At 37.9% G+C, this 18,179-nt stretch overlaps 1 protein-coding gene across 1 annotated transcript in view; it reads left to right on the forward strand.

Moving 5' to 3' along the window:
* The first annotated feature begins 11,534 nt into the window (after positions 1-11,534).
* The window catches only part of LOC128018853 (breast cancer anti-estrogen resistance protein 3 homolog), a 50,364-nt gene continuing 43,719 nt past the window's right edge, over positions 11,535-18,179 (forward strand). Inside the window, exon 1 of the mRNA XM_052604664.1 lies at positions 11,535-11,646. Within this exon, the coding sequence (XP_052460624.1) occupies positions 11,553-11,646 (94 nt within the window). The 5' untranslated portion in view covers positions 11,535-11,552. The remainder of the gene's footprint in view (positions 11,647-18,179) is intronic.

Below are 18,179 nucleotides of genomic sequence, written 5' to 3' on the forward strand. Positions count from 1 at the left end.
CATAAGCTTATCATCTATGAGGTTTTTCTGTTTAGCACATTTTAGGACTATTTATCTATGTTTGTCTACTTTAAAAACAGTTTTTAATAATTTAATTGATGCAAGCTGCAACGATTTCACAGTTGGAAATGTTAAACCAGGGTTAGCTATCCATGCGAGCAGAAAAAAAGCAGAAAAAAATAATAATATAAGTTTGTTTCTGTATTGCTTTCTGCACGCGCTACTTTTGGTTACATAATGTTTTAGAGACCTCGAACAAGGGACTGTTGGGGCTCAAACGACCGCATGAAATCAGTAACATCAGTATACGCCACGCGTAGTGGAGTGTAGACAGTCGACGCGACGCAGCATCCTGGCGCTCATTCCAGTGAAAGCGCGTTCAGGCGCGCAGTAATCGCATCCTTGCGGGATTTGTCACCACTCAGCATCATTCCGTTTTCATCACAGGGGTTCGCAGTAACAGCAGACACAATTCACGCAGAAGGAGTGTTTGCCTTATGAGGGGGTTATTTATTTTAGACTGAAGAACGAACATCATTAGGCTACTGAAGTAAAAAAAAGTTTGCGCGACCTTCAAGGTGAGTTTTATATTTAAATATTTGGTGTTTAGCTTATTCCTTTACAAATTAACATAAAACACGTGACCAACAGATTTGAGCCAATTAATAAACCAGTTAAGGAATTATGAAAAACTTGGCTTTATTCTTATTTTCTTTTTAAGTGCAAACTTATGGTTAGCCATTTTGTTTTTTTCCATTAAAATATATTTTTATGTTAGCCTACTTATATTTTTTCCATTAGCGACTATTATTTATTCACTTAGTCACAACTTTGTCATATGCACTGATTAGTCATAATAGCTATCTTAATAAAGTTAGTAACCGTGTCCTAACTACACGCGATTTTTTTTTTCATGTTAATCTGAGTTTTTGTCATACCCAGCCGCTACGGCGACACGCGAAGTTTCTATTTGTTTCTATTATTAAAAAAGTGTCTAATGTGAGTTTGAATTTCATTTAGAGTGACCTCTGTGTTTAGCCATTCTGAAAGCAACAACATAGTAGCTTACCTCAGATCTTGAAAATAAATTTAAGCAAACATGTTGAAATTGCGACCTCAGTGTGAACCAACAAGTGTTTTCCATGACAAAGAAGGCATCAGTCACTGAATGTAGTTTTAATTGTGTTAAAAACATTTTATATTTATGAATTAGATTATAAAATTGTCAATTTCGTTGGGAGTGCAGTGAGGTTCTCGCTTCTGTATGGCTGTGATATTCGAGTAATTCTGTCGCGTCGCGTCGCGTCGTACATGACGGACGCATAATCGTGTCGCGTCTTGTGGACAGCCAAATTGCTTGTAGCTGGAATTTTGTAGCGTCGCGTCTGGTTGGGACACGGTGTAAAGCTGGGTGTAAACTATTAGGATAGTGTCTAGTAAATAATAGCCTATATATGCAGAATTAATACCACATAGAGTTATGAATAATAATAAACAATACAAATACACTTCTAACCTTGAGCCTCCTGACACTGACTAAATGCCTTACAAGTTCAGCTTTGAAACTCAGGGTTCCTCTATCAATTAAAAGATCCTCTTAAAAAAATTTGGATCAGTGCTTGCCCTTCATCAAAGTTTTGACATTAGACACAAATTGTATTCAGGTCATGTTGCTTCAGCAAACTTCCATTAAATAAATTAAAGTATGTTTGTGCAACTTACTGGAACCTACATTTCAAGTTGTTTGGCTTAAGTGTGACTTTTTGCCCCAGATATATGAAGGACAGATAGAGAGAGAGAGAGAGAGAGAGAGAGAGAGAGAGAGAGAGAGAGAGAGAGAGAGAGTTGAGCCCTGATATTGTTTAGCTCCCAACCCCACCATAAACTACTGTGGCATACTGAATGCTTTCTTATGTGGTTGTTCACATCCTGATAAACGCCTCTGAAGTCATGGAGTGCATCTGGCAACTTAATTTTTTCAGACAGTCTAGCAATGGTGTTTTCCATGCTTTAAAAAAGGCTAGAACCCAGCATGCTCTGATCATGCAGTGGCCTGAGGGACGATGAACTCTTGACAACAGGGCAGATATAGGTGCATGCTAAATAGAGGTTGTACTAAATGTTTGTGTATAATTGTGAAATATTTTTTATTTATGCTCTGTGTGCTCTCACTAATGTGTGCATCCAAAGTAAACTGCATTTAAGATCACAATAAATAATTAGCTTTATAATTTTCAATTAAAAGAGCTGATCAATAGGACAAAAATTCATTCAACCTATTCAAATGAGTGATCTTGGTTTTGTGTAGAAGCACAATGACTAGACTTAATAATTTTTCATGCTTTAAATTAAATTTAAGATATTGATGGATATTTGCTTTGAGGAAACTAATCAATACCACAATGTTTTGAATAATCTGTCTGCACAGCGTGCTGTTTTTATGAGTTTTCATCAACTGTCCTCAGAATGCCTGTTTGAGGAGACAGAACTCTGGAGTAAGAATGTCCCACTTGACCAATCTGCATTTCTAAAGTTACAGTCTATATTTCTAATCTCTGCAATGTATAACAAATACACATAACAAGTATCTTAAAGTAACTCACAGAAAACTGGTGACTATAGAAACTGCATCTTTTGCTTTTCATAAAGCTGAACCCAGTTACTAAGGACAGTTTACACTACACCACAATTTTAAATGTTTAAAATCAAAGGCATTATTAAAAGCATTATCCTTATAGACTTCTATGAACAAGATTTCTCACAACTGTTTGAAGAAGAGGCTTCTAGTCACTATTTACTCTGTCCCAAACAGCTGTAATGGCTAAAGAATCTGGCAGATTCCCTGAGAGGATGAGTCAAGCATTGCCAGGGAATGTTATTGGCCTAACTGTGGCGTGAGCTCAGGACTTCAGGCTCGGCTGGTATGTCGTGAATCAGGGAAGAGCATCCTCCTCGCCAGGCAGAACTTTGAAACGGAGCGTGTTGAGCAGCACGGGGCAGTACAGAGCAAAGAAACATTAGATCATCAAAACTAATCTCAAAGAAGTGATAAGAGACTTTTAATTGATACATTGTAAATATTAGAGTAGCTGCTATTCATATTTGGGGTTTTTTTGCTTGGATTTCTTGATTTAAAACCCAATCGTAACATACTGATACAATATTCAGCTTTCATATTATTTGTTCATCTTAAAGCTTGTATAGGTTTGATAGTGACCGCCTGATGTTTAAAAGATGTGATTTTATTGCATATAAAATGTATTAATTTTTTTTTAGATGTATTTTAGCTGAATTGTTTGCCTCATGGTAAAAACAGAGATTAGGAGGGGTGGATGGGGAGAAAGTGGTGCCTGCCTCCTCTTAAACTCCCAACTATTAGTCACATTAACACAAGATAGAGAGGACTAGCAGGACAGAAGCATTTTGTACAAAACATCTGCTCACACACTTCACTTGAACTGACAAATTGGCTACACTATCTTGACTGATGGCTAAAGTGTCGTAACATATCTCAACCCTGGGGAAAAGACCAGCATATTTAGTGTTTTGGATGATGGTTTCCAGCATGGGATGCTGGAAGTCCCATCAGGCTTTAGCTTAACCAGCAAGAGTTTCTTAGTAATTGGGCTTCACACACACAATTCATCAGCTAGCAATGCTGATAAAATTTGGCAACACATTCACAAAATGCCTGCAGCTTCATCTGGGTGTTCTAGTCTTCATCTGACACGTCATACAGTATATATCATCTCACATATACACAACCAGACTGTATATACTGTACACCAACCACATGCAGGTCACATATGTTACAATCACAACCCTGCTGGTCACCACACACACATGCATGCACATGTACACGTGCACATGCAGGATCATCATAAATAAATGCTGTGTGTGCTCTTGAAATGCAAGATCCCCCACATGTCGTTCTGGAATGCTTAACTCAGAACAATGATGTCACTGAATCTGGGTTCCCTCTCCTCACTTATCTTGAAATCTGACAGTTCAGTGCTGACCTCCAATCACATCTTGTCATCTCATAATGGACTACCATTCTTAATCAGTGCTATCAAGATTAAAAATAGCTCAGTTCAGATTTACTCAGCACTTGTTAGCTTTTGTAATATTAAGATTTGGCAAATGTTGCAAAATTCAAGAATTTATCTGTATTACACACTGAATCAAAAATAATTTTTCTTTCTTTCCTTTTTTTTTTTTTTTTGAAAAAGCACTGCTGAAAATGTCTGAATGTCATTGCATTAGAAAAATATAAAACCATTTGGCATTTATGTTCATGAATGATTTTCAAACAAAAAAAAAAAAAATTGTTTTTTTTGTTGAGAAAAGCATTAAATCAAGACTTACTATTCAGTATAGTCTACATTTGTAAATGTACTGTTTCTCAGATGTTAGTGGAACATGTTCATAGTAATGGTTATTCTGCTAAACAACAGATAAAAATTCTTGTTTCACCCAAACTTCTATTTTAAAAAGGTTTCTTAAAGTTTATGGAAGTTCAGTTTAAAATAACAAACATAAAAACAAATAAAATAATAAAAATAAAATTCAATTAATTGAATAGAAGTAAATTAAAATGTAAAAGTCAAAGTCATTGGAGTGCCAAGGAGCCAGGCGGTGTCTTGTTTCTGCAACCACAACAGAGGAAACAGGAAGGGGGGCTTCTCTATCCCAAACAGGATGTTCAAAGCAATACAGTGTGCGTCTTCACGTGTCTCCAGCCCGCAGAGTGCAGTAATTAGTTCCTGTTGCATGCTTTTCTAATCATCAGAGCTTTTTTGGAGCGTTATGTACAGTATTTAGATACCACAGCAACTGTGAATGCCATAGCATATTGAATTACAGTCAGAGGCATGTAGTAAAAGAACAGATTAAAGATTCAATCTTAAAGGAGTGCAGGAATATGTTGAATATGATAAACATGATCTTGTTATGCAGTCTATCGATGGTAAAGCTTCACAGGCATACATGACATTGATATGTGGGTGCATGTGCATACTAAACCCTAAATGTGATTAGACCATGTCAGGATATATCTACAACATGGCTTTCAAGGAGATTGGATCATGCAGATGCATGATCCCGGATGAATGTCAGCCAAACAATTGTGCTTCATCATCATCATCATCATCATTGTTCAGAAAGGCCATCCACCTTCAACTTCATTCATAAGGCAATAATAATGAAGTATATATATAACATGTTATTTGTATGCTAATGTGGAAGAAAGACCGACATGCTTTACAAGATGTTTGTTTACTTGATTTCAGATGCTTGTATCACATATTGCATTTTACTTATAATGCTTTTGCTTAATTGTACAATTAATACATTCAGTAAAAAGGCTACTTTTAGTTTGTTTAATTAAGTTTTTAATTGTACAAATGGAAAGTGCATCAGACATAACGGATTGAAACTAAACAGCAAGCTGTGTATTGGACCTAATGGCTTGAATAAAATGTAAATTGTGAAGCTAATGGATAGAATATAATTTAAACCGAATCAACCAGTTGATTAAAGAGAAAGGCATTTGTTTGCTTTAAGTGCTGTAAGAACAGTCAGTCTTCTCTTGTCCTCCAATCAACCTGTCCTTTAAGCTGTGAGACCCACCATACATCTCTCCATGTGGCCACAGGGGCATTGACATTCATGGCAGGAATAAACCTCCCCGCAATTGTACAAGCTACTCCTCTGATTGCTTTAATCCAGGGTTGGGCTATCTACTGCGAGCACAGGTGGGCCTGCGTGTTATATTTGATTAACTGCAACTTTTTTTTGCTGTATTTCCCCAGCAGTGCTTTATGAGCCATGTTCCACCACTTGCACAGTTGCTTTTATTGCCAATTGTGTGAGAGTGGATGAGAGCTGATTGTTGGGAAAACAGGGGTGTCAGGATCTTCTTTAACTGATTCATGTCGGCATTTTCAAAATGAAGTACTGCAGGGTTCACAAACAATAAATAGTTGAAGCTGACAGATGACTGAGTTTAGAAAGAGAAAGGTAATTTACTGTATATTTCGGACTATAAGTCGCACCTGAGGATAAGTCGCATCAGTCCAAAAATACGTCATAATGAGGAAAAAAAACATATATAAGTCGCACTGGACTATAAGTCGCATTTATTTAGAACCAAGAACCAAGAGAAAACATTACCGTCTACAGCCGCGAGAGTTGAGTTGAGTCATCAGTGTAGACTACAGGAGCACTGAGCAGCATAGAGCACCTTCTTGCGGCTGGAAACGGTAATGTTTTCTATTGGTTTCCATTTCTCTTGGTTCATGTCAAATTAATTTTGATAAATAAGTCGCACCTGACCTGACTGTAAGTCGCAGGACCAGCCAAACTATGAAAGAGAGCGCGACTTATAGTCCGGAAAATACGGTAATGATACAAATATTCTCCCCACTCCAAAGCATATTTTAATTTGGTATCAAATTGCAGGTCCAAGGATGTCTCATCAGTTCAGGGGAGAACAAACAGGAAATGTTTGCTATATAATTAATGCTGTTTACCAAACAAAAAAAAAAAAAAAAAAAAAAAACATTGTTATTTTTATTGCTAATACTCGCTACGTTGACAGCCGATAATTGATTTGGCAAGTGTGATTGTTAGTCTCTATAAAGGCGATCTCATTAGCTCAGACTCGACTTTATTGTCCCGTCTGAATCTGTGTCCCTGTCATGATGAGGCACTACTGTATGAATAGTTGATATGATTTGTGAGTGGATTCTTTTGTTGGCAGGAGTAACCCTTGAAAAAGTACTTCTCAGGCAAGGTGACAGGGTCTTCTGGAGCCCATACAGTGTACTCTCTCTATCTCTCTCTCTCTCTCTCTCACACACACACACACACACACACACAAATAAATGTAATGGCCTCCTCTCTGGGAGATCTTTTAAATGATTGAACATTTCTTGCCAAGATTTGAAAAATACTCTGCTGCCTCATCCAACTTATTTAATAATACAATTCATCTTCATCTTCGTGGTCATTTGTTTGTGTTAGAATTCATGTCTTTAAATAGGAGAGATATACATCTTTCTGATCTGTGCATAACTGACCACACATATTATGTCTTGTAGAAGAGAAACTTCTGGTGATGTGACCAATCATACTTAGACTTTTTGAAGGAGACAGGGAGTAGAAATTCTGTCTGTTCATGAATAAGCTGTTAAACTAAGCTAAGCTGGATCAAATAGTAATTAAAGCCTACACCAACACCATAAATCCATAGTGTGGTTTCCTAGTCAGTTAGAGGGAGGATATCCAGAGTCATGCATGCACACATCCAAATTGCACGTATGCATTTATGCATATGTGCTCCAGCCTTCACACATGCACACACTCATGCTAGGACTGCATTGTTTGCCTTAAGTACAATTCACTTTCTTTTTGCAGACCCCAGGGTTCACTGAGAAAGAATCATGTGCAGACAGAATGTTGCAACCCCTGTGATGTTTTTATAGCTTCCAGTATAAGCTGTCAAATCAGTGGTCAGATGATTCTGTACAATTAGTTTTATTTGTGTCTGAAAGCAAGGCTCATAAATGTAAATATTATTATTAATGCAAATAATGCTTCACTTTTCTTCTAGCCTTCCATACGGAGGGATTTTTGAGGAAACATTTGGATAAATTTCCATCATGAAGCACATGCCCATCTCGAAATGGCTAAGTCAGTTGGGGCTACCTCAGTACTGCACGCTATTCAATGAAGAATATGATGGAGTAGAGGTAAAGTCCGCACACACTGTGAGTTTAGACACACATGCACATACTTATGCACACATTAACACAGAGCTGCATACCACACTACAACATTTATATTGTACCATGCAGTTATTCAAACACAGTCATTTGAAATTTCAATGACTGTCTGTGAGCTTGTCTTTATTGTCATAAACAACAGATGGAGCTGTCAGTCAAAGTGAGCTTTGAAAAGCAGCAAACTACAAAGTGAAATCTAAACTCTGTGGTTGAACTCGGGAAAGCACGCTAAGATTCCGTTCAAAGCATCTCACTGAATTTAGACCAGCTGATCTGTATTTTCAGCCATGCACCCTTGGCAGAACACTCCACCTGGAATGTAAGTGTGTCCAGGAACAGCAGTAAACTGGAGATTCTGAAAGTATTTCTGTGGCTGATGCTTGACTCTGACCATAGGACTGAACCGCACTACTGAAACCACTGGCAACAAAATACTTTAATCACACAAATAATCCTAAACTCTAAACTTCACTCTACATTTACATAGAATTATTTGCCAGAACTGCTGCGATTGCTTGTGGCAGGCTTTACACCTAAAGTCCACGCTACTGTTTATCTTCACTTCCTGATTTAAATATGTATTAAGAATGAGAGTTTAAAAAAAAATTATTTGTCCAACAAAGTGTAATACTCCTAATACTCCATTTCAGATCAATTTTTTTAGGCATTCATTGATATGAATACAGGGCTGTCCAATGCATTTCCTTGAGAAACTTCCTACAGAGTTAAGCTCCATCCATAATTAAACACACCTGAACAAGCTAATCAAGATCCTTGGGATTAGTAAGAACTTCCAGTCAGCTGTGTTGGAGCAGGTTGCAAATGATCTCTGCAGTAAGATGGCCCTTACAGGAGCAGGATCCAGCACCCCTACATTAATGCTTTTGCACATCAAAACATCATTTTCACTCCCATTCTAGTCAGAATTAGTTGTATGTACTGGAAAAATGTCGATCACCACATGTTTTGTCACAAACAGTTTTCAATGCCCTATAAAGAAGTACAGTTGCTCTGAAATAATTAATTCTATGCTCCACAAATAACATTTATAGTAGCTGTATAAGTAACTGTCTTCCACACAATTACCTACTTTATAATTTAACCAGTTTCCCAAGGACAGAAATACCTGGTAAAAGACAACTGCCAAGAAAGAAATAAACAGTGGATCAGAAAAAGCAGTGTTGATTCTGAGATGACTACATGGCCATTATAGGCTCACTGATTACACTGTGTAATGCACATTAATGCTGAATCGTATTTCAGTGATTCCACTAATGGAGTGCAGGGTAAAGAATGGATGAAGAACAGCACTAATAAAACAGCTATTAAGTATCCATTAGCACTTAAACCAGTGATATATAACTGATAACTGATTTGAATGACTAATCTGTTTGAGTTACGCACAAAAACCCATCTAAATAGCATCCATAAATTCAGTTTTAAATTTCAATTGCATCCTGTTTATTAAAATTCAGGAATTGAAGTAGAATTTAGAGTGCACACACATGCATGTAGTACCATCATCATCGTTATCATATCAAAGTACCTTAGTTTTGTCATCTGATACCATCACTGTACCATGGAATTTTTTTATAAGGGCAACTTGCCATGTTTAGATGAGTTTTTCATGAGTATCTGTGGGCACACAGACATGCAAGGACTCAAAGCACCCACCTCACTTGCTTAAGATCAAAAAAACAAAGTAGCACATCTCGTATATCTACCTGCCCACTCAAGGTGAGGTGTCTGAATAGCTGCTTAGCAACATGTTTTTGAAGTCTCAGCATGAGAGACTGATATGAGACCACACATGGTAAACAAAGAGTTTAAAGGTGCAGAGACTTTGTCATGGCTTGTTAGATTCAGCTGTGGATTGAAGGCAGATGAACAATGGGCCCTCACCAGCATATGTTATCCCCTCGTTTTCCATCTCTTCACCCCTCTCTCTCCCACACTCTGGCTTTATGTCTTTCACTGACTTTGTGTCTGCCCTTCTGTCCATCCCTGTCCACCACCCTCACAGAGACATGGCAGTGGGAAAGAGTGCTCGCTGCTGATGTTTGAGATTCTGGGTAGAATCCATTCAATGAGATCATTGGAGCAGATGAGATAAAACACACAAAATGAGCATTGCAGCATGCATCTGTTTCTCCAAAGTCTCCAAAGTCAACACAGCTTCGCCTCGGTGCACCATTCAGTACAACAGATTTCACACGGATCCTCATAGCTACTCTTAATGAAGGACTTGGTAAAGATTTTTGAATGATTAGAATGAACAGCACGAAGATTTCCAGGACATTATTATTAAAATTGCAGTTTTTTTAGTTTATAAAATGTATTTGCCCTTTTACCTTAATTAAAAATGAAATACTAAAACTTATTATGACATTTAAATGCTATGAGTATATTCAGTCATCACAATATTAGGATTTTGCGCTGAGATATTCTAAAAAATAAAATTTACAGATGGTAAAAAAGTGAAGTGGTAAAAAACTAAAAACCAAGAAACCAAAAAAAAAAAAAAAAAAAAAATTCAGTCTTTAAAAATTAAATTATAATTAGTTTTTTTCTGTGAACCAGTAGATTTGTATGGAGCTCCGCACATGACATGCAGGAAAAAAATATTAGGCTAAATTGTGTGCGCAATTTAAGCCCCTTTCACACTGCAAGTCGGACCCGCAATATTCCCGTAACATTGCCTGGTCGCCTTCTGTGTGAAAGCAAACCACGTCCCGGAATTGATTACCGAATTGAACCCGGGTCGGGGACCTAGTAACATTGCGGTAATCGATCCAGAACGAGCGCTGTGTGAACAAAAGCCAGATCTAATTCCGTATCGCGCGACTCTTTTACCGGCTGTTTTGAAGGAAGAAAACATATGTACAAACTGTAATGAAGCAGAGATCAGTTAGTTCCTCACTTTCCGCGCTGACGCAGAGATCGTTTGCTTGCTTCAGTTAAAGTATAACGTGCCAAGCGTTGTCGACTCGTACATTACACGTCACGCGCTTATGTCACGTGTCGTTACGGGATCTTCAAGGGTTGTGTGTGAAAGCACGCACATATACCGGGTCATCACTGGCAGTGTGAAAGTGCCAAATCTAGCGACCAGGGAACAATTACAGGAACACTTTACCCCTGTATTTGCCTGAATGGCAGTGTGAAAGGGGCTTTACTAATTCGTACCCTCAATGTACTAAAACATGCACACGATTACTATTTCATTCCTACGATTTACTAATTCCTTCCCTCGATATGGTAAATCGTCGCACGATTTAACAAATCTAGGGAACACATTATTAAATTGAGGGAATGAAATAGTAATCGTGTGCAGTCCCAGATAACCTAGTGTGCTGTGATAGTGCACGCTTGTTAAAGTTTATTTAGGAAGGAATGCTTTGGCATGTGCACTGCAAATACTAAATAGCAGAAAATAGCACAAAGCCTTCAATTAAACGGCTCTTGTTTTGTCATGACAGGAACAATGAAAGCTGAGCTGCCATTTAAAACATAGCCTTGCGTTTTTGTTGTGTCAGAAGCAGAAGGAATGTATTGTTCTGAAAGCCACACAAGGCTGGACTTTGAGGAGTGGCGAGGCACGGGCCGTAATGACACACTGCTAACTTAAACCATATTCTGATGTTTGTTTTAGTGTGTAAATGATAGATGGCCATTAGCTCTAGCCCTTGTCATTCTCACCACACGTTCACACCAGTTCATCTCTGTGTTTTTGTCTCTCTTCAGGATTTGTTACACCTTAAAGAGATGGATCTGTTGAGTTTGGGGGTCCAAAGTCGTCTCCATCGCATCCACATTCTCTCCAGTATACAAGTGCTGCAGGAGCGCGAAACTAAAAGAGGTTAGTCCCGGTCTTTTCCCACTGAGCCCTGCTTGTGCTGGACAGCCTGTTACTGTGTCTATCCATTGCGCAGAGCTTGACACTGAAGTGCTTCATTTAATCGCAGCACGGCTATACTTAGGGTGGCAGAGTGGTTCAGCACAAGGCTGCAGGCACAATATGCTCAGGGACACAAATCTAAGCATTGGGTGGTGGGATGGATCTCCCTGTGGAGAACTGTGTGTGTGTGTGTGTGTGTAATAGTGTCTTTATTGAGAGTGAGGAGTCACGTGCCAATTTGGGTTGATTTGGAAGGGATCTGAGCCGGGCGTCCCTGATGGCAGGATACGCTATCGGTTGCCAGGGGCAATGCCTTCAGAACTTCACAGGGGCGCGACTAAACATTTCAGAGCGCTTTTATTTTGTCGGCGGCACAGATCGAGATGGATCAACGAATATGAGAAAGAAAAGGAAGAAAGTAAAGCAATGCAAAAACATAAGGCGACAGAAAGGGGACCTTACAGGAACAAGCTCACACCAAGCGCAAAACAGCGGTGTTTGGAGAAGCTCTCAGGCATCCGAAATATCGACCCATACGAGCTCCCTGCAGCGGCACAGAGACCTGGACCATTTACCTCTGTGCACACATATGGACATTGGGAATTATATTGTTTACGATGTAAGTCACCTTGCATTCACGCTGTTAATGGCTTTAATCTAACCAGGACATTTACATCTTGCAATCACACATTTAACTACCCTTTGCAGCCCCCAACACAAAAACCTGGTACATAATGTGTCACTGGGCTAAAATAAAATAAAATCTAAACATACACAGCTTTAGCTTACATCAAAACATGTTGGAAACGTTCGTATACATTGAACATCTCGTTACAATCTAGTGTTTACGAAACAGTCGCAGTTAATTACTTTGTCATTTTGGTCAAGAAGTGCATTCTAAATGCAAGCTTTTAAACTCCTGCATTGTGTAGTAACTTAAACCAAAAACAATATAATTCCCAATGTCCATATGTGTGCATGGAGGTAAATGGTCCAGGTCTCTGTGCTGCTGCAGGGAGCTCGTATGGGTCGATATTTTGGATGCTTGAGAGCTTCTCAAAATACCGCTGTTTTGCGCTTGGTGTAACCTAAAAATAAACTGTATTCCATTGTTCCTATGTTTTCCATATGTATCGGGAGAGGTACTGGAGCAGTTTTTAACGCAGCAGTAACTTCCAGGCATGGTAAAAAAGTGCAGAATTGCGAGAACCTCCTCTACTACCGAGTTAAAAACACATGTAAACAATCCTGTTTCGCCGCTGGTATCCTGCCAACATGGCGGAGACAGTGATATCGAGGGAGGGGCTTTGTGCTATGACGACAATTTCTCATTCTCAATAGCGATGCCAGCGCAGCTTGGTGAAGTTTTAAACTGAGACAAACATAATTATGCTATCTTTGAGATCTTCAAGGAGTCATCTCAAAGTATTGAAAGTGATACACATCTAATCAGGGTGCTGAAATTATGGAGATAATAGCTCATCCTAGAATACTCAGGAACATAAAAAACATTTACTGTCAGTACTGATAGTGAGTCATGAATGGACTTGCTTTCGTACACTCATCCACGGACAGCCTTGCCAAGAAAGTTGTCACGTCTGCTTATTTTAACATGGACTTGAAAAACTAAACTAATCATTATCCTTACCGTTTTAACATTGCTTTACTAATATTAATTGTATCATTTCATTTATTTAGTGTGGCAGGTCTCTTTTTCTAGACTTTATTATAATAATAATTTTTATTTTTTTGCAAAATCTGGTAATACTGCCACCCCTAACCTTCAGTCAAACAGACACACAGACACGTGTCTATGTAGAGGAGGAACAGACATGCTGCTGTGTGCGGGAGCTGCCAGGTGATTATAAACTCTTTTGCCCATCCCACAATTCCGGTAGTTAGCATTGTGTGAGGGCACCCCTCCACTGTGTTTAATTAAGTCCTTAAAAAGCATGTCAAGACACACACACACATACAAACAGAGGGATGACAGGCCAAGGCTCGTTTTCCAGGCATAAAATACTGCCTCAACTCCATTGCTATAGAGACTCTTACACTTTAGAAAATGGGCTGTTGAATTAGATGTCTTAGATCAGCCTTTATGTTTTGTACCCAATAGGAAAAGTCCCGAACAGCTTTTTTGAACAAAAGCAAGGGTTATTTAAAATGACAAAACAAGCAGTCTGTAATACAAACTAACAAAGGGTTACAGCAAGCAGTCTGAAAACAGTATCCTGTCAGTGGCTAAAAGACGTCTGGTCTTTGTACTGACATGGTCCCGTAGTTGAGGGCAATAACTATTGTTTTCCTGAAATGGTTTGGCTGTTTGAGAACTCTATAGGTGGTCTGATTAAAACGGGTTCGACACCTTTAACAACCCATTCTAAAATGTCTCCATTCAATTCCTGTAGTCCTCACATCCTGTGAGAAATGCAAATGTTAAACTTTCAATTTCATAGACCACCTTCTTGAGAGCAAAGAGGGTTTAATCTCCACTGCTGCTGGCCTGGAAAAAATTGTGTTAATCTCATGAGAAAAGACAGGGAGCAATATTATTGTAACAGCTGTATTTTCAAAACTTATACTACATACAAATATGTGTATGTATGTATGGATGGATGGATAGATGGATAGAATGACTGTATGTTCTGCAAAACATCTCTTTTGTGTTTCCTAGAAGAAAGTGAAACATACAGGTTTGACTTGACTTGAGTCATGAGTTGAGTCATGAGTTAGTAAATGATAATATTTTTTTGTAGTCATTTGGCTTAAGGCACTACTTTGTTTTATCTGGTGACTTTTGGGTAGTTGAAAAGTGTGTGTCAATGCATGAACACAATACTCACATGTATTTGCAGCAAAGCATTGCAGTGATGTTCAGTGATGACCAGCCGCTCTAGTAGAAGGGCTGGAGTATGCTATTAAATGAAGCATGATATTAAAAGGGTGATTGGCACACAGCCTTCCATGCTCTCCGTGCAGATTACAGATTCATTCAAAGGGATGCCACCATACAGTATATCAAATTTCATACATAAGCAGAATAAATTCCAAGGTTAGCAATACATCCTTCTAGGGGAGTTTCAGCATTTTTTTAATTATTATTTTATTTATTATCTTTTTAAGCATGCCGATTGTTGAATTACAGAGTGGATAAATTTAATCACAATTATGCAGTTCTATCATTAAGTTTTTTGGGTTCTTTGTAAAACCTAATCCAGCATAAGCATTAGAAAAAAGAAGCATAATTTGAAACACTTTAAAGCCAGGGCTTAGCCTTGCCTTGTGAGAAAATGTGAGAAAACTCATCACAGTCATATGAAAGCCCAGGGTGACTCTTGGATATATTCTGGGCGTTTTGTGGGAACACTCTTCCCTGTCCTTGTGCTCACACTGGGTGAGAGAGTAGAGCTGGCATCAGCTCCCTCACCCCTCAGTCACATCCAGCTCTGAGCCAGCATTTCATAAATGTAAACACATTTCCCAGCCAGAATGAACAGCTGGGCCCCTCTTTAAAAAAAACTCTGTTTTGAAATTTAATACATATTCAAATTATATCCATCATGATGGATGATACATAAAGTATTGCTGCATTGCTGCTTCTCTGTGAGAAGCTTTTCAGATACCTGCATTAAGCTCTTGTCTGCTAGAGAAATGTCATCTGTAGAAAGTCACCATTACTCTCCTGAACAATGTCTAGGAGGAGGAATATGTTGACATCCTGCCAACTTGCCCAAAAGACTCTACTCATAAAAGACGCCACATTTGATTTATTGCATAAACACAAAATGCATTAATGGAAAATCAAGAAATCATAAAATTACTTTTTTTCCTTTACCTGATTAATGCATGTTCCGGGTCATACTCCGAATGATTCATCAATCATTCATCATTAGTAAAAAAAAAAAAAAAAAAAAAAAAAAAAAATTTTTTTTTTTTTTTGGATTATAATCAAAACTTGCTCTACCTCCAACAACACAACTTTCCTTGTTTGGCTGAAATCATCAAGTCATCTTATTTATTTATTTATTTCCATTTCAACCACCTGTCAGAAATCACCTTTCACAATGCTGATGTATATAATCAAGTATTTCCTTATTATTTATTAAATATCCAGTTTAACTCTGAAATACATCACATAGAAGCAAAATATGTTTTTAAATATGGGATTTTAATCGTTCCATCAATAAAATCTCGAAGAATGCATCTTAATACATTTCCTGTTGACAAAATCTCCAACTGGGAAAATTAGAGCTTAACAACATATGAATTTGAATATGAAATATCTAGTCTACTCTGAATACAGTCTATAAGAAGTCTTCTTCCTAGTAAAGATCATTTTACTTTCACTAGCCATATTTACCCAGTGACCTGGAATAGAGTTACACTTATATAAGAAAGAATGCAGGGCTGGAACCAGATAACCAGCCACCAGTGGCCACTTAGTCCATCAATATGACTGTGCTTGACCATGTGTAAGAGACAGATAAACTCCACTGATGACAGCTAAACTGTAAACTGAGAGCTCATATGTAGTGATGCTCACTGCTGAGCAGCTATTTGCCAGTGTTGGGAAATACCAGCCATGACAAGCAGATTCCACATCATGTTTATCTGAGGCAAAGCCTATAAGATGAAACTTCATTGGTCTCATTTTTACATAAGTTTTATCCGGTAACACAGTTTAATAAGGCATTTGAATGATTATTTCAAGGTTTCAAGGAATTATGCATGCAAAAATACCCTCTTAATCGTTTTTAAAGACTTTTAAAATATGATTTTAGGTGGTAAAGTTTGGAAAAGTCAGTGAAAAAAATTATGATTATCACATTATTTAAGTCCATGATTTTATTATTCAGAAATCACTCATGAGGTAATTCATTTTGTCCTGTTGAAAACATTGCCTTGGTTATTATATGTTATATGGGCAAGATTACATTTCATACTTTGATACCTGTTCTTACACTCAGCCTTGGGTGGATCCAGTAGAAGGAGAGAGGCAGAAAATAATTAGATGAGCTGTATATCCCTTCTGAGTGACACTTCCTGTGGCTGTTTGAGAGACACAAACTTGGTCTTGTATTCATCTTGATGCATTCCATTCCAAGATGTGTATCTGTACCTGTATGGAAACACACAAATACATAAAAATAGCTCAACACATGATTTAAAATTGCTGAACAAGCTCAACATTTAGGTAAAATAAATTGTAAGAAAATAATGATGTATATTATTATATATATTATAATTAATAAGAATTATGACGGTAAATGCTATATAATGGTAGAAATGTGTCAAGCACTAGAAATGTGCAGTACAGTTTATATTACAGTACAGATATTGACATCACAGTCAGTGGACAGGACTGCTTTATGTTATTTACAGTACATGTGTAATTGCCAGAAACATGGAGTAATGAGAAAATACAAGTCAAGGGCGAAGAAAACCTTCTTATTAACATGAGTTGTTAAGCAACATTGCAGCTGAATTCAACTGATGTGACTCATCCAATTAGAATAAGTGTACTGAAGCAGTTTTGCTAGACTTATCATTCGCTATGGATATTGTTTTCTTTGGTTGTGTCTATGATACATTTCTTGAGAACTTCAGGGCTGAATAAACCAGACATGTTGACAGATTCATCTTAACTCTTACTTTTTAGAGATCTATTGCCCATGTCACATAATAAATGTTCAGTTTCGAAGTGTACACGTTTAATTGCACGAAGCAAAAGATCGATAATAGTGCTTTGAGTGGTGTCTTTAACAGATATACACTTTGACAAATGGTACTGTACGCTGGTGTGCTGGTACTTAAAGTGCCCCATCACACCATTTTTAAGATTCCTAATTTTTTTTTTTTTTTGCCGTCTCCTACAGTAGGTTTACATGCACGCCAGGCCAAAATACACTTCTTTTTTCTCTAAATATGCATTTAATATCACTTCATTTTTCAATGATTCTTCGCAGTCTCATCTTTTGGAAGTGAAAATTTCACACTAACAAGCTACAGTGTTTGAGGGTGGGGTCAAGTTGTTCGTGGCTGGCCTACAGAACACAGGCAAGCATTATGAAAATGTGTTACCCAGTGATGTCTAGCCGTCAAGGAAGTGCGAATCAAAATGACTAACGACTCGTTTAGGCTGTTCAGAGTTGATTCTTTGTATTGGGAGCAGTGATGGGAATAACGGCGTTATAAATAACGGCATTACTTTTTCCAGTAACGAGTAATCTAATTGATTACTCTTCTCATCTTAATAACGCCGTTACCGTTACTGCCAAAAAATGCGGCGCGTTACTATAACTGATGATGAAGCTGTTTTTTTTGTTTGTTTGTTTTTTTCATCAGACCAACTAGATCTCTGAGCGAGAAGCAAATACTTTTTTTTACTGTTCTTCCTTGGTTAGTGGGCAGAGCACGAGACAAGCGCATAAATTCATTGTAAGCCAATCAGAGGTAGAGTTGGGCGGGTGTTCGAAAGCACGCATAGTAGT

Source organism: Carassius gibelio, chromosome A8, assembly GCF_023724105.1.
Source record: "Carassius gibelio isolate Cgi1373 ecotype wild population from Czech Republic chromosome A8, carGib1.2-hapl.c, whole genome shotgun sequence".
In the NCBI taxonomy this organism is placed as follows: Eukaryota; Metazoa; Chordata; class Actinopteri; order Cypriniformes; family Cyprinidae; genus Carassius; species Carassius gibelio.